The following is a 25,440-nucleotide window of genomic DNA, read 5'->3' as shown; positions in this document are numbered from 1 at the left end:
ATGTGCTGCTCCCTGAAGTGAAGACTTTGTATTTAAGAACATAAGATATCAGATTATTGAAAGGTTGATAGTTAATAGAACTGCGAAACGTTCATCATCAGAGCGGCGATTCTGGTGCAGCTGTTCGCACTCTAATGACAGTTATTCACAACTAATTTTAAATATATTTTTTTTATTGATTTGATTTGTTAGTTGTATAAAACTGTGAGATATTGCTTTGGATTTACTATTATAACAATTACAATATTGCAATTTTTATATTACATTTTATTTTATAATATTTATTTTACTTTTATTTTGGGAGCATAATTACTATAATTAAGTGGTGATCTGTCTGTGCTTGTTTGCATAAAGCAATAGGATTGCCCTGTTGAGGCAAACGTTATTCAAGGTTTGTAAAGTCTGTATCATAATTACTACTTCATGTCCTACAGAATAATGTACAAATACTTAAAAGTCATTTCTAGATCAGTGTATGTTAACATTATTTTAAAATAAATAAATAAATTTAAAAAACAGCCATGCACATCAGCGATTAAACTTTAAATTAATTTATTAGTTGATCAATTTCACATTCTCATGAAATCTGCAGTGGATGCTACCGCTGATGTGTTTATTTTTCCAGTGTCACAGCATCGTAGTTTAATTTCAGTGTAATGAAATAAAGCATAACAGTGTTATAAACATAATGAGCGCACTTGTGTGTTAGTTTTCTTTCGATCGAAGATGATATTTGTGGCGCGCATGCTGCTTATTTCCTTTTTTGGTGGGCGAAGCCTTAGGCAATATAAAGCTGAGCACATCATTTGTCTGTCTCACTCTCAAGTCATGAGCTGCGGTGATGATGTGGTTCCTCCTGCTGCTTCTCCACACCGCTCACATTCAGCTGGTGATCTCAGAAGGCAAGTTTCTTTAATTCTTTAATATATATCTTTAATATTTAATAATATCAATATTATTAATTATTATTATTACTATTTATTTGAAATAAGAAAGAATTTTTTAATTTTTTGTGAAATCTTTAAAATGTCGCAAATACCGTAAAACCAAAGCTCAAGAAATCGCTCTTCCTCTGTGTGTGTGTGTGTGTGTGTGTGTGTGTGTGTGTGTGTGTGTGTGTGTGTGTGTGTGAGTGTGTGTGTGTGAGAGAGAGAGAGAGAGTTCAGATTTTCTTATTTATACAAAATCAAGAGTTAGAAAGTGGACTTGAACCAAAAAGATGAAAGAAGCTCAGTGCTGTTTGCTTAAAACTGTTTTTGAAGTATCTCTGTCCATCCATTTTCTCCCACTTATCCCGGCCGGCAGCAGTGGGGTTGGGTTAACTGTCCCACCTGCCATAGGGCAAGAGGCAGGGTACACCCTGTACAGGTCACCAGCCTGTCTCAGGGCTAACACAGAGGGAGAGAACAACATTCACACCTGCAGCCAATTAACAAATCCCCACTACCTGCATGTGTTTGGACTGTGGGAGGAAACCGGAGTACCCAGAGAACATACAGAAAGGCCCCGGCCAGATGGTGGATTTGAACACAGGACCTATTTGCTGCACTGCGACAGTGCTAACCACTGTGCCACCATGCTGCCCCGAAGTGGGCTTGTGTCTAATTCAAAATAAAAATAAATCTTTAAAATATCTTTGAAATCTTATAAATATTCCATCCATCCATCCATCCATTTTTTTCCACTTATCCGGGCTCGGGTCACCCTGAATAAGAAATCTCTCTATTTAAAAGCTATATACAAAATGACTTTAATTATATAGCAATTATTTTTAAGTGTTGCAGGAAATACAGAGCTGCAAAATTCACAACTACAAAAAGCATTATGTGTTCAAGTGTATGTGCAGATTTATGTATATTTTTATTAATAGAAAAATGAGGCCCTATTGGGAAGCACAGTGGTGGACTGTCACCTCACAGCAAGAAGGCCCTAGGTTTGAATCCAGCCTGGGGCCTCTGTGTGTGTGTGTGTGTGTGTGGGGGGGGGGGGGGGGGGTTCTCCCTGGATTTGGATTCTCTCCGGCTACTCCAGCTTCCTCCCACAGTTCAACGACATGCAGGTTCGGTTAATGGGTGATTTTAATGGTTGTCTCTGTGTTAGCCCTGCATCAGACGGCGCTGTATTGTTTCATTGTGAGTTTTGTATAATATTATTTTCATATAGAATCATATGAAGGCTCAAAGGATTAAAGTCTTTTCTTGTTTGTTTTTACTGGTATTCAGATGTTATGCTGCTCAAGCGCTCACATGCTTTAGCAACATTTTTCTATCACTTCTGTTTTATCATGTGCAGTTCTCAAATGTAAGTCAGCCATTAAAAAGTAATCATAATCATTTGCTATTTTCACCTTCTGCTACGTAACTAGCTGGGAACAAACTGATTTTAAAGAAAACGGGAGACAACCCATGTGAAGGCTACGTTGAAGTCTACCATAATAACATATGGGGCTATGTCGGGGATGCATACTGGAGCAAGAACACTGAAAAAGTGGTATGCAAGAGCACTCACTGTGGGGACCCTGCAGCAACCTTAGCTAAAGATGTTTTTAAGCCTTCTGAAAACAGGACGATCTGGCTCAACGAACTGAGGTGTAAAGGAACTGAGAGCGCTCTGTGGGAATGTGATGGTCCTGGTTGGAACGCCAGCATCTACCAGAGGCTCACAATAAAAAAGCTCAGCTGTTCAAGTGAGGTTTTCAGGTTTTTGTTTCTCTCTTTGTTTTTGTTGTTGTTTTTTTTTTTTTATGTTTGGTGAGAAAAGTAAAGCTACAAAATTATTTGTTCAGGAAAATCAGATATATTGAAAATGGCCTGACCCATGTATCTGTGTTTGTGTTTGGCTTGGTTTGCACTCTACAAGGTAACATCAAAATAAGCCTGGATGGACCAAAATGTGCCGGAGCTGTCAAGTACTCTAACGGCAACACTTCTGGATACTTTTGTGCCGATGGCTGGGGTAAGAGTTTGCATCATCCCTGCAGTACATTCACAGCGTGTTCTCTAAATGCTAACTGTACATAATATCAGAAGAGAAATCAGGACTTTTTTTTTCCTGGTAAAATGCAAATACAATAACCAACACACAGCAAATTAGAGAAGTACTCAGTGTTACACTACAAGGAAATAATTTTATCAGTTAAATATAACAAAACAGTTATGTTTGGATTTAAAAACAAAAAAGCCTAATTGGTGATGAATTGATGATTAAGTAGCATTTTATTGAGACTTAAGGGCGGGGCTCCCTCAAAATAATAAAAGATTTTAGCTTTTGGCTAAAAGCCTTATAACTTAGTAACTATGATTCCTACAAGTGTGGTGTGTGCAGTCTGAAAAGAACATAAATTAATATTCAAAGAAAGTTATTTTACACTGTAGCAAATGAAAATATAAAAAAAAGGGCTCAAAATTAACAACCTTCATATTTTCTCATTTAGCCCTAAAGGAAAAAAAACTACTTCGGTATATCCTCTTTTTGCTAAATTATGGGATGCCTACAACAATCCATTATCGTCCGTGTTTTAAAGTGCAGAACAGCTCAACTACTGAGAAGATTGCTTTCAGTCCTTTTAAAACCTACTTCTGATCATTTTTTGAAATATTTTGCACTATTTTTTAATAAAGCATACATAATCCTCTCTCATAAAGATGATAAAGGTGCCCGTCTTGTGTGTAAAAATCTTGGGTGCAATGGAGTCAGAAAAATTAATCCGTCACAGTGGACGGAGAGTGAAACATTAAAAAGCCGGAGCCCAAAGATGAAGCTCGATTGTTCAGTCTTTCAAGACCCGGATGACCTGTGGCAATGTGTGACTGGCAAACACAGCGGGAAGCCAGACACATGCAAACCTGCTTCTGTCATATGCGAAGGTAAAACGCACACACATTTACACACATATACACACATGTACACGTTACTTAAACAGTTTATAAACGTGTGATAAAAAGTGAATATAGTTGTGAATTAAGAAAGGGTTTTGTTTGAACAGGTTATCAGAGACTGCAGCTCATAGGAGACCAGTCAAACGTGTGTTCTGGACAGCTGCAAGAAGAAAAAAATAACGCGTGGGAGCCTGTTAGACAGAAAAATTCAGCCTCTGATGTGTGCCAGCAAATGCACTGCGGTACCACTGTCAGCAACAGCACAATAAACGAAGGCCTTCATGTGACATGCACAGGTAACACAATTAATTTATATTCCTACACAAACTACTTCTGAGCAAGTGCTCAAAACCTTAAAACGGCTCTCTCGCTCTTTCTGTGTCTCTCTCTCTCTTTCTCAGATAAAGTTAAAGTGGTTCTGAAGGACGCTGATAGAGAAAGCAAGTGCTATGGCACAGTCCACATTGATGTGAATAATTCATCTCAGCCTGTGTGTGCCTCCTCCTGGGGGAAAAATCAAGCTGAACTTGTCTGCAAGGAGCTTAACTGCAGGAAAGTGAGTTTTCCAGTTTTGCTCCAGATCGAGAAAGGCTGTAACAGCAAAGTACTGGCTGTTTGCGTATTAGGAATTTTAAGATAAAGAATGTAATTTTCTCTTGAACAAACCTTGGATGCAATATCATGCTTTAAAGTTGTAGAAAACTTAAGTTATTCCTTCACACCACTCTCTGTTTCTCAGCCGTGTCTTTTAAATGAAATGATCCAAACTCATCAAATGTGTTATTCCAGCTGATTAGTTTTAGTGTAGAGAGAGGGACATCTAGAGGAGTGATGGACCATGTAGAATGCAAAGGCAGCGAGTCCTCCTTGTGGCACTGTCAGGCTCGGCGCGACAAAAACCTCCAGTGTTCATCCCGGCCTAAGGTACTCTGCTCAGGTGAGATATAGCAGTGAGAATGGACTGATTGGCTGCTGGTCGGCTTTTAGGCTTTCTGTTGTAACATTTAAAATAGGATTTTAAAATCTGCAATAAATGCCCTTTCGAGAAATGTAATTTATTACTTCGTTGATTGAAATTGTGACATATTTAGAGTGTGATTAATTTTTGTATTCAGTAGGATTTTTTTTTTTGTGTGTGTGTGTGTGTGTGTGTGTGTGTGTGTGTGTGTGTGTGTGTGTGTGCTGTGTTAAATAATAATAATAAATAATAATAAATCTCTCATTGTCATGGTACAGGCAGTGTGGACATGAAACTGGTTGACGGTCCTGGAAAATGTGCTGGAAGATTGTCGATAAAGTTCCAGGGAAAGTGGAAAAGGGTTGCTAACACATCATGGACAGATACTCATTCAGCAGAGGTCTGCAAACAACTGAAATGTGGAAAAACTGGCAAAACTGAAAGATTCAGCCAAGGTTCCGACGGTTTCCTGTCTGTAGACTGTGCGGGTAAACAGAACCCAGACATCTCTGAGTGCTTAAAGGACGACTCGAGCAGACGATTTCAGGAAGACCAAGCAGTAGGAATAACCTGTGACAGTGAGTTTCATATTTCCATTGCATGTGCCCTTTGACCTTGTTGTTGTGTATAAGTGTCACTGCCAGATCTGTACTGTCAGATAACAGTCTGAAACTCTAATATGGGAATCAAATGCAAATTCTCTTTTGATGTTAAGTGTAAATATTATTATTATTATTATCATTATTATTATCATCATTATTACTATTATTATTATTATTATTGCCCATAGATGTGAAGTAGATAAAGTACTTGAAGTGTATAGAATGAGGTGCTGTATGAATGTGTGGTAAAAATGTGACTGGTAGTCTAAAGCGTTTTGAGTGGTCAGTGTGACCAGAAAAGCACATATGTGCCATAAACTGTAAATTCAAGAACAAGTTTCATAAAACAAATTTAAAAAACAAACCAACAAAAATGAAAACAGTGCCATGCCCGAATGTTTAGAATGGCACGAATCAATTTGGAGTGGTAACTTTTTATACTTGAGTTTTCTGTGGGAGTTTGGACGTGTCCAGCATGCAGGCTGAATGAATGTATGATAAATGTATAATAATGGTATGGTGTGATAAATGGACTGGTACTATAGAGCGCTTTTCTAATCTACTTTTACTCCAAGTAGAGAGACGTCGGTCTGCTGAGCTTTCAGCAAATATGTTCAGCGTTTTCTAACTGAGCACTTTTTTACTACAAGCCAGTCACACACTGTGAATAACTGTCCTCTTCCTGTGTCCATCAGAACACATGGTGGTATTTTTGAAAGGAACTGAAGCCTGTTCTGGCCACGTGGGGATAAAGCATGGCAGCAACACCTACTGGCTCTCTGGGTCTGATGTAACATGGAACCAGATGTCTGCAGAAACAGTGTGTCAGCAGATGCAGTGCGGGAATGCTGCCAGCTTTACATACAATAACATTACAGTTCATAAGGATGGACGTGTTTGGGATGAGTCTCGTAATTGCTCATCCAAGAAAAAGTCACTTTTTGATTGCACAAAAATTTCACTTCTGCCTCCCGACCACCAATATTCTACTGCCTACGTGAACTGTTCAGGTAATGTGAAATGTGATTGAGCTAAAGTACAAAAGTAAGCCTGTAGTCATCATGGCATTTATTCATTATGTTACTAGTTGTGACGTGATCCACTGAGAACAGATGATTTTTAATGGTCACAGATACATTCACTTCCTTGACTTCCCTCAATCAAGCTGCTACTATTTTCTATTTGTTTTCTGAACCTTAGCTTGATCTAAGAAGTTGTGAAATATCTGCGGATGCTAGTTTCCTCTTACCTTTTGCTCTTTGGATGTGACGACAGGAAAAATTGTGATGAAGCTGACGGAAGGCTGTTGGGGAAAAGTCGAGGTTCATGCAGGCGAGGTGCAGGGAGACGTGTGTGCAGACACCTGGACAGAAGAAAAGTCTACGTTGCTGTGTAGAAACCTGAGATGTGGGACAGCCCTAAAAGCCCACAAAAGTCAGGAGGATGGTGATATCCGCTTCAACAGTGTGGACTTTACTCCAGGCCAGAATGGCACCCTGACAGAGTGGAACATTGTGAGAACCCAGGCAAATGATGTATCCTGTAAGAAAAGACCAGCCTATGTCGTTTGCTCAGGTAATGAGTTGTTTTTCTAATATTATTATAGTGCAACACTATTACATGTCTTGACAATACTTTTCAGAATGCTTCAGTTTCAGTTGATTTTGCCCCTTTGGAATGGAGCCGGTTTTATTTCTCCAGTTTATTGGTTTGACCTAAGAGGCGGCTCCTGGCCGCCTCTTAGGTGAGGTGTTCCGGGCATGCCCCACCGGGAAGAGGCCCCGTGGTAGACCCAGGACACGCTGGAGGGATTATATCTCTCGGCTGGCCTGGGAACGCCTTGGGGTCCCTCCGGATGAGCTGGAGGAGGTGGCTGGGGAGACGGAAGCCTGGGCTTCTTTGCTTAGGCTCCTGCCCCCGCGACCCGCCCCCGGATAAGCGGAAGAGAATGGATGGATGGATGGATGGATGGATGGATGGATATTGGTTTGTAGATTCTTCAGTCACTGAATGAAGTGCAAGAATAAAAAAAAAAAAAAAAGCAAACCAAATGAATGTCTTGTTGCTTTAACTGGTTCTGTTTTTAAATTCCATTTTGAAAGGGTCTGAATAATTACTCTTTTTTATAATCAACCTGATTTGTGTCAAAAAAGCAAATATCAATCTGCATCTGTTCCCAGGCTGACTCTCGTTAAACGTATTTGATCTTTTCATCAAGATGATTCAAATTCTTGTTGTTTAAAATAATTATATATCATTATTTTGTTGCAGGTAGTGTCAAGCCCAGATTTAGCAAGTCCATTGACAGTTGTTTCGGAAACATAGAGGTGGAGTATGCGGGGCAGTGGATCCCTGTGTGCTTGGATGCTCTTAAAGACGCTAATATTCAAAACACCATCTGTCGGGAGCTTCAATGTGGTGACGCTGTTGGGCTTCTGCCCTACTTCGGACCTGAAACAACAGGCAAACAAGTCATTTCAAGCCTAACGTGCTCTGCAGATGCCAACAGCTCATTATCTACATGCAACATAGCTACTTCTCAAAATCCCTGCAATTACACTGGCCTCCAGTGCGCTGGTGTGTATCTTGATTTTTCTCTGTTGTCAGTAATTTCTTAAGTATTTCTGTGCTCTGTCAGCCTAATTTGGAAATGATGGTTTGAACATGAAACATTTGTAGAAACTTGAAAATGAAACAAAGGCTAGTTTGAAAAATGACCCATCAGTTATCATCCATTTGCATCACTCTATTAAAGCATTTTATTTGCACAGCTGTCAGAAGATTAACAAAACTTTCAACATAAAAAAACTTTAATATGATCATAATGTAAGCTAATCATTTCCCCTTCTGTGTTCACAGCGTGTAATCTATATGATTCATGTTTTCTGAGCTTTTTTAGTTCTCTCTGTCTTAGATTGGAAGACGATGGTACCGATAGGCAGCAAGTCCTGTAGTGGAACAGTGCTGGTTCACTCAGGGAAGGGAATCAGTGCTGTCTCCAGTCAAGGCTGGACAGAAATCGAGAAGAAAAGGCTTTGCCAGGATATGAACTGCGATGGACTTTCATCAGACACAACGGAGGACCAGGGACTTGACACCAGTTCTTTCTGGAGCAAAAGTTTCAGCTGTGCAAATAACAAAAACCATGATAAAACAAACATCTGGGATTGTGAGAACAAAACGCGGCCATCCGAGAAGAAGGCGCTCTTTATTAAATGCCAAAGTAAGATTTTATTTATTATTTATTTTAGCAGGCTTGCTTGCCCCCCCATCCCCCAACAGTGAGATGAGACACTAACAGTGTGAAGGAAATGTATTACAGATAAACTGGATAAAGTGACCAACCAAAGCTATTTGAAAGTGTTAACTATTTGCTTCTGGACTTGATGTTTTATTTTGTTTTTTGTTTTTTTTGGGGGGAAAGGGGGGGGGGGGTCAACTGATCATTTCTACTTCACTGCTTTATGCCTTTATCAGTACTGGACCACGGTGTTTTCTTGCTTTCCTTCCCAGGAGAGCCCAGTGTCAACCTTTCACATGGCTGTGGTGGGGAAGTGAGCATAGATAACCTTCCGGTGTGTGATCAGAACTGGGATCTAAACAGTGCACACAAGGTTTGCCAAGAAAAGTACTGTGGCAACGCTATCAGTTTTTCCATAACTCAAACACAGACTTCATCTGACATCTACCATGTCAGCTGTGACAAGTATCATACAGTTCTTGGCCAGTGCAGAAGAATTAAAGGAAGCTGTACTAAAAAAGTGTCCATTTTCTGCAGTGGTAAGCATGTGTCCATACACCTATCTTTCCATAAAGCCATCCTTACCAACATTACATATATACATAAATACAGTATTTCCTCTGTTAGTGTTTTTATTTTTTATTTTTTTTACAAAAAGAAAGATAAATGTTTTTTTGGGAGTCCTTAAAAGGTCATGAAATCCCAAATATTTTGTATTTCAAACCACAACTATGACATTTTACTACATATGATTATACTTTCATATTTCTTGCACTGAACTGAATTTCAGGATTAATGTAACTCACATCGTCGCTGCAGGCAGAACAACGTGTCAAACTTAGCTCAAGCTAAACTACAGCTGAAGCATCCGGCCTGGCAGGTTCTGCCCAGAAAAAAAATAATCTCAGAAGTCTGAAGAATGCACGAGTTATTTCTTGTTGATTTAAAAAAAAAAAAAAAAAAAACACGTCAGTTTAACACTTTAGTTTAAAGACCTTTGGACTGAGCATGCCAGCGTTTTCTTCTGCTCTTAGTGTTTTTGGTGAAGCTTAGCTCATCATCTCTATTATCATATTTGTCAGACAGAAAGTGGAGAAGTTGGTTTCCTTAAGTGCCATTTCTTTAAACACTGTTTCTTTCCTTTTACAGAGAATGTAAAGTTCCGCACCACTGAAGAAAAAGGAGGTGAACTCCAAATCAATTATCAAGATAAGTGGGAAAAAGTATGTGAAAAAGTCAAACTTTCCACAGATATGACGGACAGGCTGTGTAAAGAGATTATGAACGTGAAACATGGCAACCAACAGGTAAATCTAAACAGTCTAAGATTATGGACAGTTTCTGTGGCTCTGTGCTTCTTCAGCACTGTGAAATATAAAAATGTAGACTAGAATCTGATCTTTAAATTATTTAGATTTACAAAATGTAGAGAAATGTGTGGGAGGTGTAGCTGGTTAAACCCAAAATGCCCCCAAAAACAGTGCAGTGTCAGTCAGTCAGTTTTTGTTTTGGTCTGGACTTCCAGTCTTGTGGCTTTTGTGTGCAGTAACGTTTCAGTCGGGCCTGTTTTTTTCACTGCCCGTGTTGTTTAGTCTGGCTGTATCCAAAAATATGATAGAGTTTAAATTTGATTCAAGGGCAAATCAGGAACAACGCTGGAGTGCACTGAAGGTGTCAAGGACATCAAACGCTGTGTCAAACAGCATTCCTGTGGAAGCCTTCCTTCAATTAAAATCTTTTGCCCTGGTAAGTAAAACTATAAATCGTTCCTCAGTCCTGTTGGTTTCCAAAATATTAATTCACTTGTTTTGCATAGAAAGAGACTTTTTGTATTCTGTAAATCTGAGCTTGCTTACTTTGATTAACGTAGTACAGATAAATAAGATGAAGTACAGCTCTCACTGTGATTGGATCCAGAAAAAAGTAATGTGGCTGTGTTTGATTTCAGACTATAAGCCGCGTCCTCCACCAACTGTGCCACCTGCACCTCCGCCCATAGCACCTATTATTGTGGGTGTGGCGTTACTTCTCCTTGTGCTGATATTGATTGGTCTATTCATACGATTCTGTGTGAGGAGAGCCAGGAAGTCAAAAATGTCATGTGAGTACATTTATTGCATCAGTTAGAATCAAATACAGCTTGTTTGAATTTTAATGGATTATCTTAAAAAAGTGTAAAAAAAAAAAAAAAATTCTGACTGAACACAACTCCATCCTGATCATCCAAGTTTAAAGAAAAAAAGGTGTGTTGGAGGCTTTTTGCCACAAGAGGGCAGCCTTTCAGCATACTGACTGCACACTGTAACAAATAATCCTGTAACCTTTCAGCAAGAATGCTCTCAACCAAAGACATGGAGTTTGAAAGTGGGGAATATGAGGATGTTATGAACAAAGAAAATGAGATGGAAGATTTCAGCCCTGGCAGTGAGTCATTCATTCATTTTTTGTCTTATGTGTTTTTTTTTTTTAATTATTTCTAAACACTTTAATGATGCTGATCAAAGTCTGTAGCTTGGTGTCATTTATATACTGCACCTTACTAAGGACATTTCTTTAGCTTGGATACGGTGTTAAGAACTTATCATTTTTTGCTTTTATAAGTTATTTCTACTTAGCTGTACAAAAAGCAAAAAACCTTTCCTGAATTAAAATTTGAAGTCATCTCCCTGTGCAGTGCTACTGCGCCTGCCCGCTGACCACTTGAAGGTGCACAGTCTCAGTTTCACTACGAAGCTGAACATAAAACAGATGAAATTCTCTTTCAAACTCACCGAGGATCCGTGGTGTTTGGGCTCTGGATACAAAGAGCAGCAGTTTTCAGTGGAACAGCGCCGAGTGTCAAAACATCCAAAATAGCATCAAGTCAGGAGCAGGGCCAGGAGTGAACAGTGCCCATCAGATCTATTTATTTATTTTCAAATATTCTATTTTACATTTAAAGGGTTTCAGCCTGAATATTTCCCTCAGGGCCATTCTGTCAGGGTAGTCCACTTCCTTTTTCGGATCTTCCTCTAATACTCCAGTACATCAGGTTCAGACCGGGGATGTGGGAGCTTTTTGGAGCAACATGATGTCAGTGTGCTGTTGCTTGTTTTCATCCAGGATTCAGATCGGAGGATGAATTCATCACGGAGAATGATGGGCACAGTGTTTCTTCTTTACATTATGATGATATTGATGAAGCAGAAGAAGCTCGGCCCCTGACCTCGCCAGGCCCAGCTGCTCCTGCTGATCGAGATGCCAACATGCATGAAGGTGTCCATAATGAACACGCTGGAAAGTTCTGAACCAGTCCACTCATATTTTCACACTTCAGTACCAGCAAACAGCAAATTTGAAAATGGCTTCAATCAGACTAATCAGTGTTTAACACGTGCCATCTGTTTGCCTCCTTGACAGATGGGGTGACCTACGAAGTGGAAAATCCACAGGAGAGTTATGATGACATTGATACTATCCTTGAAACCACCCAGACTAAAGCGGAGGTCCATGACAGCCCCCAAACCACACATGACACAGCAGCCCCACCAGGATTGGTGCAGGGGGATGAGGACTACCTAGAGCCGGATCAGGATGGGTGAGCCAGTGTGGCTTTAAAACATACTTAAAGTGGATCATGCCAAAATCCACTTTCCTTACATATATATATATATATATATATATATATATATATATATATATATATATATATATATATATATATATATATATATATATATTATGAAAAGCAATATTGAAATCAATATTAAAATCCTTTAATGCAACATACATTTACTGAAATGGCTGAAAGAATCCTACATTTGATGCAAAAACTTGGTGTAAAAAAAATGTAAATTCATCCTTTGATTCTGTATAACTATAAGAAAAGTCAAAATGTACAAAGTATGAGAAGTATAAGAACTGGTTTCATCTTTCTATTATTTTTGAGTGTAAAACTATAGTTGATTATAAAGCTTTTATCAAACATGCTTAAAGTGTTTCATATGTGATATTTTTCATCCAGCTACCTGCTGTGTCACACAGCAGCGTGAGCTAACAGATACATAGAGACTCTCCTGCTTCTAGTTTTTAGGCTAGGCTAAGCTGACTGCTTTCATATTCAGCATTGAAATGCATGTAATGTGGATATTCTCATCAAACTCTGGGCAGGAAAAAATAAGTGTAAATATGATTTTAAGCTACTGTTTTAAATATAGTATATTCTTTTAAACACAAATATAAAGAATTCAATAAGTTGTGGTCGTCGTCTTTTGTCTTTCTGAGTGATATTGTTAAAGATGCTCAACTTCACAGACAAAAATCTTACAACCTGGGAGAAATTAATTCTACATTTCATTCTCTTATTATTTTTTATTTACTTTTGGGTCCCCATGCAGCTACAGCTTTTTTCCATTGTTAATTTATGGCTAATTTTCACAGTCATGACAGCTGTCCGCAGTCTGACTCTTTATATAACTCATCCCATTTGTTTAGTGTTTGTATTAAGACTTAAAGTAATGCATAACTGAGGCTGTGGCTGTTTTGAGTGACAGGTGGGTGATCTTTTGTCATGTTCAGGACTTGATTTGAAATCACGGTGGATTATGGACGTGCACTGCTAATAAAACTGACCGGCCAGCACTACCGTTAGCTGCTAACTCCTAAGTTCTACCCTACTCCCAGCTGAGATCACCTACTGTTCAGACCATGTGGACCAGAGTGATGAATAACACTGCTTCATTTAAAATGAATGACATTTTTATCCTTTAAGTACATCTAGTGATGCCTCTGAGACTCAGGGACTTGGGAAATGGCTTAGATGTTGAGTATCAAACTGTATGTTATGTATGCTATATATAGTTTGATACACAGCACAATAAGCCGTTTTATCAATAAGACGTCGTTTTTAGAGTCACTGAAGTTGTGAAACTGAAAATGTCTTGTTACATTCTTTCAGTTTGTTGATTTTTTTTTTTTTTTTCACTAGGGTTTGGGTTCAAAACATTTTGAATACTATTTCATCATCATGTACTTCCTCCACTGGTCAAAATTAGAGCAGTTACTCACTACAAATGTTAACATGAGTAAGGCCACCATTGAGGTACTGACAGACAGGCTAGTGCAGCTTTCGTGACACTGACAGACCTGCTAAGGCCTCAGATGTTTGGTCAGGAGTTAGCCAAGGGCCAGCGATGCACCCAAAGGGACTAATTTGTAAGCAGTGATCTGTAAACATCACAGCCAGCATCGCTGTCAGAGGCCTTGCTGAGGGATCATCATGTAGGATTGAGTCTGCTGTGTAGCTGAAGCTAAAATAGATACAACAGAGACATAGTGGTCTGTAAGTGATCTCGACAATGTTTTAGGTGTGTGTGTGTGTGTGTGAGTGTGTTTACACCCAGTGAGACCTTTGGCCCATTTAACCTCCTGTTCTAATCCGTCTCATTTGCTGGCTGTAATGCTCCTGCTGCTAATTTGTTCAAACACAGATCACTGTTGATGAAAGCTATTTTAGCCATCACATGCTGGCTTTTTATGGATCAAACTGGTAGATTAGACACTGGCAGGGAGAACCCAGCTGTGGTGATTTTTCATAACAAAGTGCAGTATTATTAGTTCTTCTCTGTATATGCCGTCATCCAGAAAGCCTGGATATCTCGTCTAAAGCTCAGTGTAAGGCAACATGTGTTTGTGTGTTCATGAGAGAGACAGAGAGAGAGAGGGCAGTAATATTCAAAATATATTACTTGATATATGACTGATCTTTAGTTTCACCCTGTGTACTACAAATAACAATATTAAATGTGATTTAATACTATAAAATATCAAAAGTCAGTGTTGATAATTATTAGGACACAAGTGGACAAGAGATGAGGATCAGGAATGGTTGGAATTGCTACACATGTATGCCCAGTCAAAGTGTTTACCTGAAGAGGATGTGGGATCTACGGGTTCTTTGACACCCAACATCTAGACTGACATCCAAACAACTAGTAGCTCGGTGTTCCAACATCTGTAAGAAACAACCGCTGTTGTAACTAGAGACTGATGAGGTACAACACAAATTCTGGGAGGCAGGACGTGAGGTCAGGGGGGAGATATCATCCTCCCCACACTCCGAGATTGGGTACCAAGCCCCCAGAGCAGCTGGTACGTAAAATGCCAGAGCAGCTGACCTGAAAGAGAATATCACGGCTTCACTGGAAACCTGGACCCCCGAGGCCGATTACCAAGACTTCGTGAAGTACCCATCACAGGAGCCAGCTCACACAAATTAGCGCTCCAGCTCTTACAGACCCCTGTAAAACTTCATCATTATTATTTTTTTTTTTTACATCATGTGTTTCAGCGCCAATGTTTCATTTTTCTGTTTCAGTTTTTATTTTTCAGTGGCAAAAATTAATTTTTAATACTAACATCAAGTGGCACCTTTCTTGCCCCACAGACTAAGAAGACCACAAAAAAAAAAAAAAAAACTACACAAAATAACACAAAGGCAAAAACTCAAAGAACATAAAACAAAATCACATGTCCAGAACCTGGATCCACAACAAGCATGAAATGATCTTCAGTCAGCAGGTAACCGAGATCACATAATATATGATCGTATAATTATATCATTATAAATGATATTTTCTGGAAATGATACATATCCAAGTTAAAGTTTCTAGAGTTCCACAAGTGATTCTAATTTCTGCCTTATACAGGTAGGCAATGGCAAAGTAAAATATTGGTTTATATATATAAATATATATATATATAAACACACAAACAAAGTTTTTTGCATAGTACCGGCAAGAATTTAAAACTACTTTCACCCTTGGTCACAGCAGATGGCTGCCCCTCCCTGAGCCTGGCTCTGCTGGAGGTTTCTTCCTGTTAAAAGGGAGTTTTTTCTTCCCACTGTCGCCAAGTGCTGCTCATAGGAGGTCGTTTTGACTTTTGGGTTGTCTCTGTAATTAATGTGGGGTCTTTGCCTTACAATATAAAGTGCTTTTAGGCCACTGTTGTTATTTGATGCTATATAAATAAAATTGAATTGAATTGAATTAAATTGAATGTGATTGGCTGATATTAGTACTGACAAGCAGTTAAACAGGTATACCTAATAAAGTGGCAGGTATTTGTAGTTGTAGACCTCATGAAATCTGAGCATGTTGATCCTATATTTTTATTCATTTTTTACATTTCTTCCTTATATTAAACCTCCACCCCCACCCCACCCCCACAGAGCTAGAAGACCAACTCCGAAGTACAGTGGTATGCATAAGTTTGGGCACTCCTGATAATTTTCATGAGTTTCCTCTATAAATCATTGGTTGTTCGGATCGGCAATTTGAGTTAAATATATCATATACTGTAGCAGACGAAATGCAGCATGGTGGCATGGTAGTTAGCGCTACTGCCTCACAGCTACAATAACATCTAGAAGGTCTGGGTTCCAGTCCACCTTGGCCCAGGCCTCTCTGTCTGGAGTCTGCATGTTCTCTGGGGGTCTGCGTGGGTTTCCTCCCACAGTCCAAAGACATGCAGTTACTGAAGTTAGGTTAATTGGTCACTCTAAATTGCTCGTGAGTGTGAGTGGTTGTCTGTCTCTCTGCGTTAGCCCTGCGACAGTCTGGCGACCTGTACAGGGTGTGCCCTGCCTCTCACCCTATGTCAGCCAGGGTTATAATAGTTTTGGATTTTACATTATAGTTTGGTTTTAGTTAGTTTTTACTTTTTTCCCTCAAATTCAGTTAGTTTTAGTTAGTTTTCAGAGTGGTTTTGCTTGTTTTTATTAGTTTTTATTTTTGGTTTCATGCTTAGTTAGTTTCAGTATTAGTTTTAGTATTTTCATAACTCATCAAGTGCAAGATTCAAGGCACAAAAGGGACTACTGTGTAATGAAAACTTCACAAAAGATACCCTTTAAAGAAATATATTCAACAACCAACTGTTCACAAGACAGCAGCACTATGTGCTAATTGTACGTAATATTAAGGACACACATGAACATCAACAGGGAGAAACAAAGAAAAATATGAACTCCAAAACTCAATAAATTCTACAAATAACTCCCAATATACTTCAGTGTTAATGCAGCAGATTAACAACAGCTACATGTGCTGTTTGACAAAAACAAACTCTCAGAAGGAGTCAAAGCTCAAATCCAGCTGCATCCTGATGTTCTCACCACCTGAAGCTGCTTCTGTTTTGGAGCTGGCTTGGTTAGATGCTCGCTGATTAGACTTGCAGGGTCTTTGTACATAACCTATGAAGTGGTCTACCGCATGATTGTGTGTGTTCATTACCTTGTGGTCGTGTGCTGGTGTTTTATATGCTGTGCTGGCTGGGACTTTCTTTGGTCATCACTCTTTGTGCTCAGTTTATTGGCTGCAAATATATTTGTCCCTGTTTTTTTCACTTTCTTCATTCCTTCATGTCCATTCCGATAGTTTCAGTAGTCTCCCTCCAGGAATTTGCTGACATTTGTGAGTCCTTATACTGATGCTTTGGTTATTATTCCTGATTGTTATTGTCTCACTGATAAAGTAGCCGGAAACGCACAAGGATTAAACAGGTTAATCACAACGTTTTGGGCTGTGTGGACCCGACAAGTAGTCAGGCTTCTCCAGAGGCGCACCAGGTTACCCCGTAGGATCAGAGCGGTTTCTGTAGCCGTTGTGCGCTTCTCTGGTGGACTTTGATGTTGGTGGTTTTTTCCTGACTGAGAAGTGTTCCACACATGTTTCATCATCCACAACAAGACACTCGCTTCTATCTGTGCTATTGTAGTCAAAGGAATTCCATATGGGACTCTGCCGCTTTCTCGGCAGACCGCTGCCATTACTTTAAGGACCAGCGCGGTGAATGAGCGCGCGCACGCTCACAGCTGCCCGATGGCATTCCCAGCTTAAACCCAGAGAGCGGAAAAAAACAATTTCATATCAATCCACGAGGCTTAAAAAAAAAAACAAGTAAATGAAATTCAGTTTATCGATAATTTAAGTTCGTTTTAGTTAGTTTTGTAAGCTCACAATTCAGTTTTAATTAGTTATCGTTTTTTCCTTTCACAACAATGTTTTTTCAATTTCAGTTTTCGTTATTTCGTTCGTTTTCGTTTACTATAATAACCCTGGTGTCAGCTGGGATAGGCTTTAGCCCCCCCCCCCCCCCCCCCCCCCCCCCCCCCAGCAACCCTGAAAAGAATAAGCGAATGGATGAATGGATATAGCAGATGAACACAGTGATATTTGAGAAGTGAAATGAAGTTTATAGGATTTACAGAAAGTGTGCAATAATTATTTAAACAAAATTAGGCAGGTGCATAAGTTTGGGCACCCCAACAGAAAAATGACATCAATATTTAGTAGATCCTCCTTTTGCAGAAATAACAGCCTCTAAATGCTTCCTGTAGCTTCCAATGAGAGTCTGGATTCTGGCTGAAGGTATTTTGGATCATTCTTCTTTCCAAAACATCTCCAGTTCAGTCAGGTTTGATGGTTTCCGAGCATGGACAGCCCGCTTTAAATCACACCACAGATTTTCAATAATCTTCAGGTCTGGGGACTGAGATGGCCGTTTCTGAACGTTGTACTTGTTCCTATGCATGAATGCCTTAGTAGATGTTGAGCTTTGTTTAGTGTCGTTGTCTCGTTGAAGTATCCAGCCCCGGCCCAAATTCAACTTTGTCACTGATTCTGGAACATCGTTCTCAAGAATCTGCTGATATCGACTGGAATCCATGTGACCCTCAACTTTAACAAGATTCCCAGTACCTGCACTGGCCACACAGCCCCACAGCATGATGGAACCGCCACCAAATGTTACTGTGGGTACCAAGTGTTTGTCTTGGAATGCTGTGTTCTTTTTCCTCCATGCATACCGCCCCTTGTTACGTCCAAATAACTCAATATTTGTTTCATCAGTCCACAGCACCTTATTCCAAAATGAAGCTGGCTTGTCCAAATGTGCTTTAGCATACCTCAAGTGCAAGGGCGTAGCTTTTGGTACAACATTGGAGGGGGGGGGGGGGGGGGGGGGGGTTAAGCTCTCTGTCTATTTATTTATTTATTAAATCATTTACTTTTCTAAAAGGATTCAGGAGATTTTGGGTTATCCGTATTAGAAATACATCGTAATGCTTTTACTATGTATTTGTATTTACTCTGCACCTTCAACAATTAGGAAAAGGCTTACATTTTTCACATTTCTTCCAACAGTAACAAATATTTTTCATGAACCTGTTTTGTTTTACTACCAATTTTGCAGCCCCTCATTCCACTTTTAAAGAAACTGTTTTAATTTGGCCTGCCAAATATAATAAATAGAATATTTTACAGCAGTCTTTTCTCCACTGAGCATGTGAGAGTTTATTGCAATCTTTACTATTAAACATGTTTTGTAGAAAAAAAGGTTTTAACTTGATGTGTTTAAAATATAACAAGTCTCACCTGGAGCTTTCTGGGACTCTCATCTTCAGTCCTGTTATCAGTACTAATATTAGTTATTATTAACTAAATACATAAAATGTTATGCGTGTATTCACTTCAGTAAAACTACAGTGTATCACAACAGTGAGTACACCCCTCACATTTCTGCAGATACTTAAGTATATCTTTTCATGGGACAACACTGACAAAATGACACTTAGACACAATGAAAAGTAGTCTGTGTAACAGTGTAAATTTATTCTTCCCTCAAAATAACTCAATATACAGCCATTAATGTCTAAACCAGCGGCAACAAAGGCCAGTACACCCCTAAGAGACTACACCCGTAAATGTCCAAATTGAGCGCTGCTTGTCATTTCCCCTCCAATATGTCATGTGACTCGTTAGTGTTACTAGGTCTCAGGTGTGCACAGGGAGCAGGTGTGTTCAGTTTTGTAGTACAGCTCTCACACTCTCTCATACTGGTCACTGAAAGTTCCAACATGGAAAAGAACTCTCTGAGGATCTTAAAAGACGAATTGTTGCGCTACATGAAGACTGTTATATAAGCTGCACACAGACTACTTTTCATTGTGTCAAAGTGTCATTTTGTCAGTGTTGTCCCATGAAAAGATATACTTAAATACCTGCAGACATGTGAGGAGTGTACTCACTTTTGTGATACACTGTATATACTTGTTTAATGAGTTTAGTTTATTACATATTACAGGTAGTGTACTGTGCCACGTGTGTGCAAATAACCACTTTTGTCTTCTTTTTCTTTTGACTCATTGTCAGATTAGGAGGAGCAGGCAGTAGCAGGTCTATCGGAGCTACATTACCAAATAATTAAACATGCTGGTATTTTACCCAAAATTGATAATGAATAAAGAAAATCAACGTTATTCATGCAAGATGTTTGTTGTAAATCTAAATGATGTGACTTTATTGGGGGGGGTTATAGTGATTGGATCAGATTTTTGAGGGGGGGGTCATAACCCCCCCCCGCAAATTACACGCATGCTTCTTCTGCATTACTCTCTCATACAGCCTCTGCTTGTGCAAACTGCGCTGAATAGTTGAACGATGCACAGTGACACCATCTGCAGCAAGATGATGTTGTAGATCTTTGGAGCTGCTCTGAGGGTTGACTATGACTGCTCTCACCATCCTTCTCCGCTGCCTATCTGAGATTTCTCTTGGCCTGCCACTTTAGGCCTTAACTAGAACTGTGCCTGTGGTCTTCCATTTCCTCACTATGTTCCTCACAGTGGAAACTGACAGCTGAAATCTCTGAGAGAGCTTTTTGGATCCTTCCTCTAAACCATGATGTTGAAAAATCTTTGTTTTCAGCTCATTTGAGAGTTGTTTTGAGGCTTGCATGTTGCCACTCTTCAGAGAAGATACAAACACTTGCTATTGGCCACCTTAACACTTTCTCATAATTGGATTCACCTGTGTATGTAGGTCAGTGAGCTTACAAAACAAATTTTGTGTTCCAATAATTAGTGCTAAAAGTATTCAGATCAATAAAACGACAAGGGTGCCCAAACTTATGCACCTGCCTAATTTTGTTTAAATAATTATTGCACGCTTTCTGTAAATCCTATAAACTTCATTTCACTTCTCAAATATCACTGTGTTCATCTGCTATATGATATATTTAACTGAAATTACTGATCCGAAGAACCAATGATTTATAAAGGGAAATCATGAAAAGGATCAGGGGTGGCCAAACTTTTGCGTACCACTGTAGGTTTGAACAAGTTTGAACTGACTGAACTCTTATTTGTGTTAGGAACCTAAATGACAGTAAAACTGAGGAGATCAGTGATCAATGAGATCAATCAGTATTCACACAAGGAGAAAGAAAAAATAACTGAAAGAGGACCCCCCCCACACATAAACTATGCACAGAGGGTAACAGTAGTAGCTGATTCAATCACTGTAACACCAGAATTACAAAGAAAAAACATTTTAATATATAAATTAAGTCATGTACAAGTTCAGACAGCCACACAAGTCAAAATACAAAAATACATTCAAGTAGAGATGCAAATGATGAGTATCTTCAGCTTGTTGGAAGACAGCATGACATCAAGCTACAACGGCATCTGAGGAGACAAATGAGAGCGGAGTGAAAAAAACACTTCGGTTAGAGAAGAAGATGAGGAGGGAGAGCAGAGGGGTGAGGAGCGCTTCTGGTTACTCACATTTTTATCAGAATCTTCGAAGCACATGGGATGGAAGTTCTGTGGAGATAAAACAAACACCTGTTCACACGCTGTTTTCTTATTGGTTATCTTACTGAATGAAGAAGTGGGTGGGTGGAGCCTCAGCGCACCTTGTCATTAACCTTGATGGCATTTTTCAGGAACCAATCCTCCTCCTCATGCACCCAGTATGTCTCAAAGGACTCCTGACAGATTTCACAGTACTGCAGAGGAACAAAGCATTTTAATTATCACTGTTCAGGTGAGCTGATGGATGGCAGTCTCTAATACTCATCTCTTTCACCTGGCCCTTGGTGGCTCTCGTGCGCTGGACCTCCTTTACCTCTTTCTTCTGCAACCTCTTCTCATTCTCTTTTTTGAAGAAGCTGGCGTCCTCCAGATTGCTGTCCTCTAACTTGACCCACTCCTGAACAACAAACACAGGTGAGGTTACATTAGTGCGCCCCACGGGGAGTTTTGCAGTTAGACCTGCTGTGAGGTGGGTGTGTTCTCACCTTGGCGCTGTAGTACCAGCTGCGGTGCAAGCCCTTCTTCCCAGCCTCCTTCTTGGTGCGATTCCCCATGAAGTGAGAGTCCAGGTGGTCACGATACATGTTGATCTCAGTGTCTTTGAAGCGCTTGCTGCACTGGCTGCACTGCTTCCCTGAGTACAGCTCGGTCACCACGCTCTCGTAGCCCCTGATGGAGGAAAACGGAGCAAAACGGGACAACAGCAGAGTTTAAGCATGCAGGGACTCTCGACCACAATGAGTCGCATATCTATGTGACAACAGCTGAACGCAACACACTCACTTGCTCAGTTTGTCAATGCTGAAGCTGGTAAGGTCTGGGATGTCTTCCTCCTCCACCTCATGCTCCTTTTCTTTCTCCTTCTCCACCAGTGGTGCTGCAGGAGGCACAGAAGAAGATTCTGGAAGAAAAACACATTAAACCCCAAATGAAGCAGGTGATGAAGCAGCCAGACGGTTAAAGTTAAGGTCGGAGGTTTCACTGACTGCTGCTGGAGGTGGGCGCGGCTTCAGGCTGCAAGGGTTTGATGATGCCCATGCTTGTGAGTATGGGCACCAGGTCCTTCATGTGAATCTGACTCAACTGGTTCACTGGAGGGCTGACCTGCGGATCTGAAGAAACACAAACGAGTCAAGCTTTCTGCAGGTGATCAAACTGAGGTGCACTGATTTTCAATCGTTTGCAAAGAAAAGTTCTCTTTGATATAAGACTGAGATTCAAACTCTGGAAAAACTCACTCTGCTGTGGGAAAGGCACTGGGTTCTGAGGTAGGAAGGGCTGGTTCACGTTTCCCATTACCTGAAAACAAAAAACAGGTTCATCAAACACTCAGATCAAACCCAAAAGAACTCATGTCGACCAATGTGGCATTTGTAGGAGTTACTGTAGCTGTCGACTCAGAGGTTCACCTACAGAAAGCTCTAGTTAAGCAAAGAGCCTTTCAATTTGTTGAAGCTTAAACTTTCTTCCGTCTCTCATTTAACAGGTGTGAAACAGACTTTATGTAGCAGCACGTTAAAGCCACCAGACTTGGGTAAATACACGAGAAGCCTTCTATTTTCCATTACAGCAGCATGTAGCATCTAATCTGACCACACCACAGATGCTTTATTAGTCCAACCCCTGGCTGTTTTTCTTCTGTTTCTATAGTTTCACAACTTACAGGGCATTAGCTCCACCCTCTGATGCTAGTAGCTTTATACTACCAGGTGGAGCTAAAAACAAAGGCAATCAAACGGCTGTTCACTCTGTGGGTGAGCAGAGCTCTGCCGAGTCTGGTGTCACCATTTAATGTCTTATTTTTAAAACTTAATTCAGTTGTTTAACAGCTCTGATTCAAACAAATCTTTCTCTTTCAAAAGTAGCTCACACCCTACAGCTGTTCTTATTGGTTGTGATGTGACCCGTGATATTGTGTGTGTTGCTTACTGGCTGCTGTGGACCGATGGCAGGAGCTGCTGGGTTGTAGAAGGTAGCGGGTCCTGGCTGACTAAAATTTGGCTGCATGTTGAAGTTTCCCACCTGCTGGATGTTCTGCTGTCCTGGGACCGCCACTGACAGTGTGGGAAACTGAGGATTTATGGGCTTCGGGAAGCACTGGGAAGCCATGGGGAAGTTCTGCTCGGGGGCCATGGAGTTTTTGTAGATGGGCGGACCTATCGGTCTCATTGAAGGCCGCAGGTTGTGTCGAGGATCAAAATGCAGGTGGCTCTGCTGGCCTGGAAAGTTCTCAAAGTGCAGGGGCCCACCCTGATATGGCACGCCATTTTGGGGCCCCGGATGTCCCGGACCCTCAACATATCGTGGGGCATCAAACCTCAAAGGGCCATTGAAGCGTGAGGGCTGCTGCTGGAAGCCCATGGGTGCAGGTCCATGACCAAGACCAGGAGCAGGGTCCCTATTGTTAAGGTGACGTGGTGCTTCAAAGCGCTGCACCTCGCAATTGTTGTAACGCTGCTGCTCAGTCAGCGGAGAGTTCCACCCTCTCTCACCTGGAAACCACAGAAGAAGAAGCACTGTAAACAATGCAGCTTCATGTCCAGTGTGAGCTTCATCTGTCTGAATGTGGGAGTGAAACTAAACAACTACAGAGGACATGACTGACTGTGACTCCCATGATGCCCCAAGAGGCTGAATGTGAGGGGGGAGTATCTGATTGGGAGGTTAACTGATGATGTGATTGGGGCTTCAGACTGAATGTGTGAATTTTACTGTTATAAGAGTCTAACCCTGCTGAAGTATCCTTGATCGACTCCCTGACACACCTCTGCTCCAGAACCTGACCTCTGACCTCTCTGTGGATAAAGACAACAGATAACAGGTAACCTTCACGGCACTCCAACACATGAATGCAGCGTTGCGTGCTGGCAGCCGTACACTCACTTGTCTGTCTGTGGTCGCCTCTCTTCGAGAAGCTTTTTGTGCTGTAGTGTATTGATTTATTGATCACATGACATTCACTTGGCCTGTCTTGTGGGGTTCGGTTGTATTTATGTGGCAGCGGCAGGTGTCGGGCACTCTGCTTGAACCTCAGTTTGGAGTTGTGCTCATAGTATGACTGCCCCGCAGAATCCATGCCTTCATAGGGGTGGGGCTGAGCCGAGGGGCTCTGCAGCGGTGGGAAGTCAGTGAATTTGTCCCAGCTGTTTTTGCGCTGCTGGATCTCCTCCTGGTACTTATATAATTGTTTGATCTGGGGCACCATGTCGCCACTTCTATAATGGCTGCGTGGCAAATGGGAATCTCTGGTTTCAGCGTGCCAATCCTCAAACCTCTGCAGTTTTGCAGCTTTGTGCAAAGGTGACAGTGAGGAGGAACCGCTGTGGGCTCTCCTCATTGGCGAACCGCTGTCCTTCCTCTCTGGGAAGTCTGTGGGGGAATGGGACCTGGAGTGTGAGCGGGCTCTTTTCTTAGCGTGCATTTGGTCATTGTTGCTGGCCTTGAACTCGGCCTTCTCAGTGGCCTCGTCACGCTTGTGTTCAGTGACCGAGCCGTTCGGTTTCTCTTTGAACCCCTGAGGTGCTGCCAAACATGCAACATCCTCCTGCCCATCTTTGGCCTCCCCCATCTTTTCATCCATGCTTTTATTCAGCTGTGGATCTTTCTTTGCCATGTCTTTGTTTTGAAGGTGAAACAGCAACAAAGTGAATTGTACCTTTTCAAAGACACATATAAATGAAGTGATTAGGTTTTTAGCAAAGACTGCAAGGTACTCTCCTCCAACAGTCTTCGCTATGGAATCCACTAAATATAAGTAATAAGAGAAACAGGGGCTGAAAGCAACATTTTAGGATAAAAGCTCACAGTACACCTGCCCTTCATGTTTTCTGTGTGCTGAGAGCGGCTCTCAGCACACAGAAAACATGAAGGAAAAAACTGCAGAAAAATGTCTGTGTCCTGCTGCTTCATCATGAGAGAAAGATAAAAAGTCTAACAGGAAGAAAAAAAAAAGCTTCACGACTCCATTCAGCTTCTCCTCGGTGATGCTCTGGGGCCTCAGTCAAGGACCCATTTACCTCCAAGGATGGTTTTTAACCTTCAACCTCTCTTTGTACGTTTACCCACAAGGCTAGTCTTCAAGGTAAAACCACACCTGGTGAACTTTATACCCCTCACACCTCCAC

The 25,440-nt window shown here is 40.8% G+C and overlaps 2 protein-coding genes across 2 annotated transcripts; one reads left to right on the top strand and one right to left on the bottom strand.

Moving 5' to 3' along the window:
• Window positions 1-824: 824 nt before the first annotated feature.
• Window positions 825-12,851, top strand: LOC115783289 (scavenger receptor cysteine-rich type 1 protein M160). The gene is made up of 20 exons (XM_030734049.1): window positions 825-902; window positions 2,366-2,686; window positions 2,860-2,955; window positions 3,645-3,866; window positions 3,986-4,174; window positions 4,280-4,434; window positions 4,668-4,815; window positions 5,115-5,414; window positions 6,134-6,448; window positions 6,714-7,013; window positions 7,710-8,015; window positions 8,353-8,661; window positions 8,952-9,218; window positions 9,829-9,986; window positions 10,317-10,425; window positions 10,628-10,780; window positions 11,008-11,103; window positions 11,782-11,934; window positions 12,079-12,318; window positions 12,393-12,851. Exons 1-19 carry the CDS (start codon window positions 842-844, stop codon window positions 12,258-12,260), a joined length of 3,840 nt encoding a protein of 1,279 aa, XP_030589909.1. The 5' UTR covers window positions 825-841; the 3' UTR covers window positions 12,261-12,318; window positions 12,393-12,851.
• An 8,215-nt stretch (window positions 12,852-21,066) lies between these two features.
• On the bottom strand, window positions 21,067-24,737 carry LOC115782463 (pre-mRNA cleavage complex 2 protein Pcf11-like). Its single transcript, XM_030732640.1, has 11 exons — window positions 24,278-24,737; window positions 23,246-23,808; window positions 22,730-22,735; window positions 22,555-22,615; window positions 22,303-22,428; window positions 22,100-22,217; window positions 21,802-21,985; window positions 21,576-21,713; window positions 21,418-21,507; window positions 21,287-21,325; window positions 21,067-21,187 (listed from the first exon to the last, which is right to left on the bottom strand). Exons 1-11 carry the CDS (start codon window positions 24,735-24,737, stop codon window positions 21,176-21,178), a joined length of 1,797 nt encoding a protein of 598 aa, XP_030588500.1. The 3' UTR covers window positions 21,067-21,175.
• Window positions 24,738-25,440: the final 703 nt, after the last annotated feature.

This window comes from Archocentrus centrarchus, chromosome 7, assembly GCF_007364275.1.
Source record: "Archocentrus centrarchus isolate MPI-CPG fArcCen1 chromosome 7, fArcCen1, whole genome shotgun sequence".
Classification (NCBI taxonomy): Eukaryota; Metazoa; Chordata; class Actinopteri; order Cichliformes; family Cichlidae; genus Archocentrus; species Archocentrus centrarchus.
Note: the sequence above shows the minus strand (reverse complement) of the source record. Positions and strands in the feature narration are given on the sequence as shown.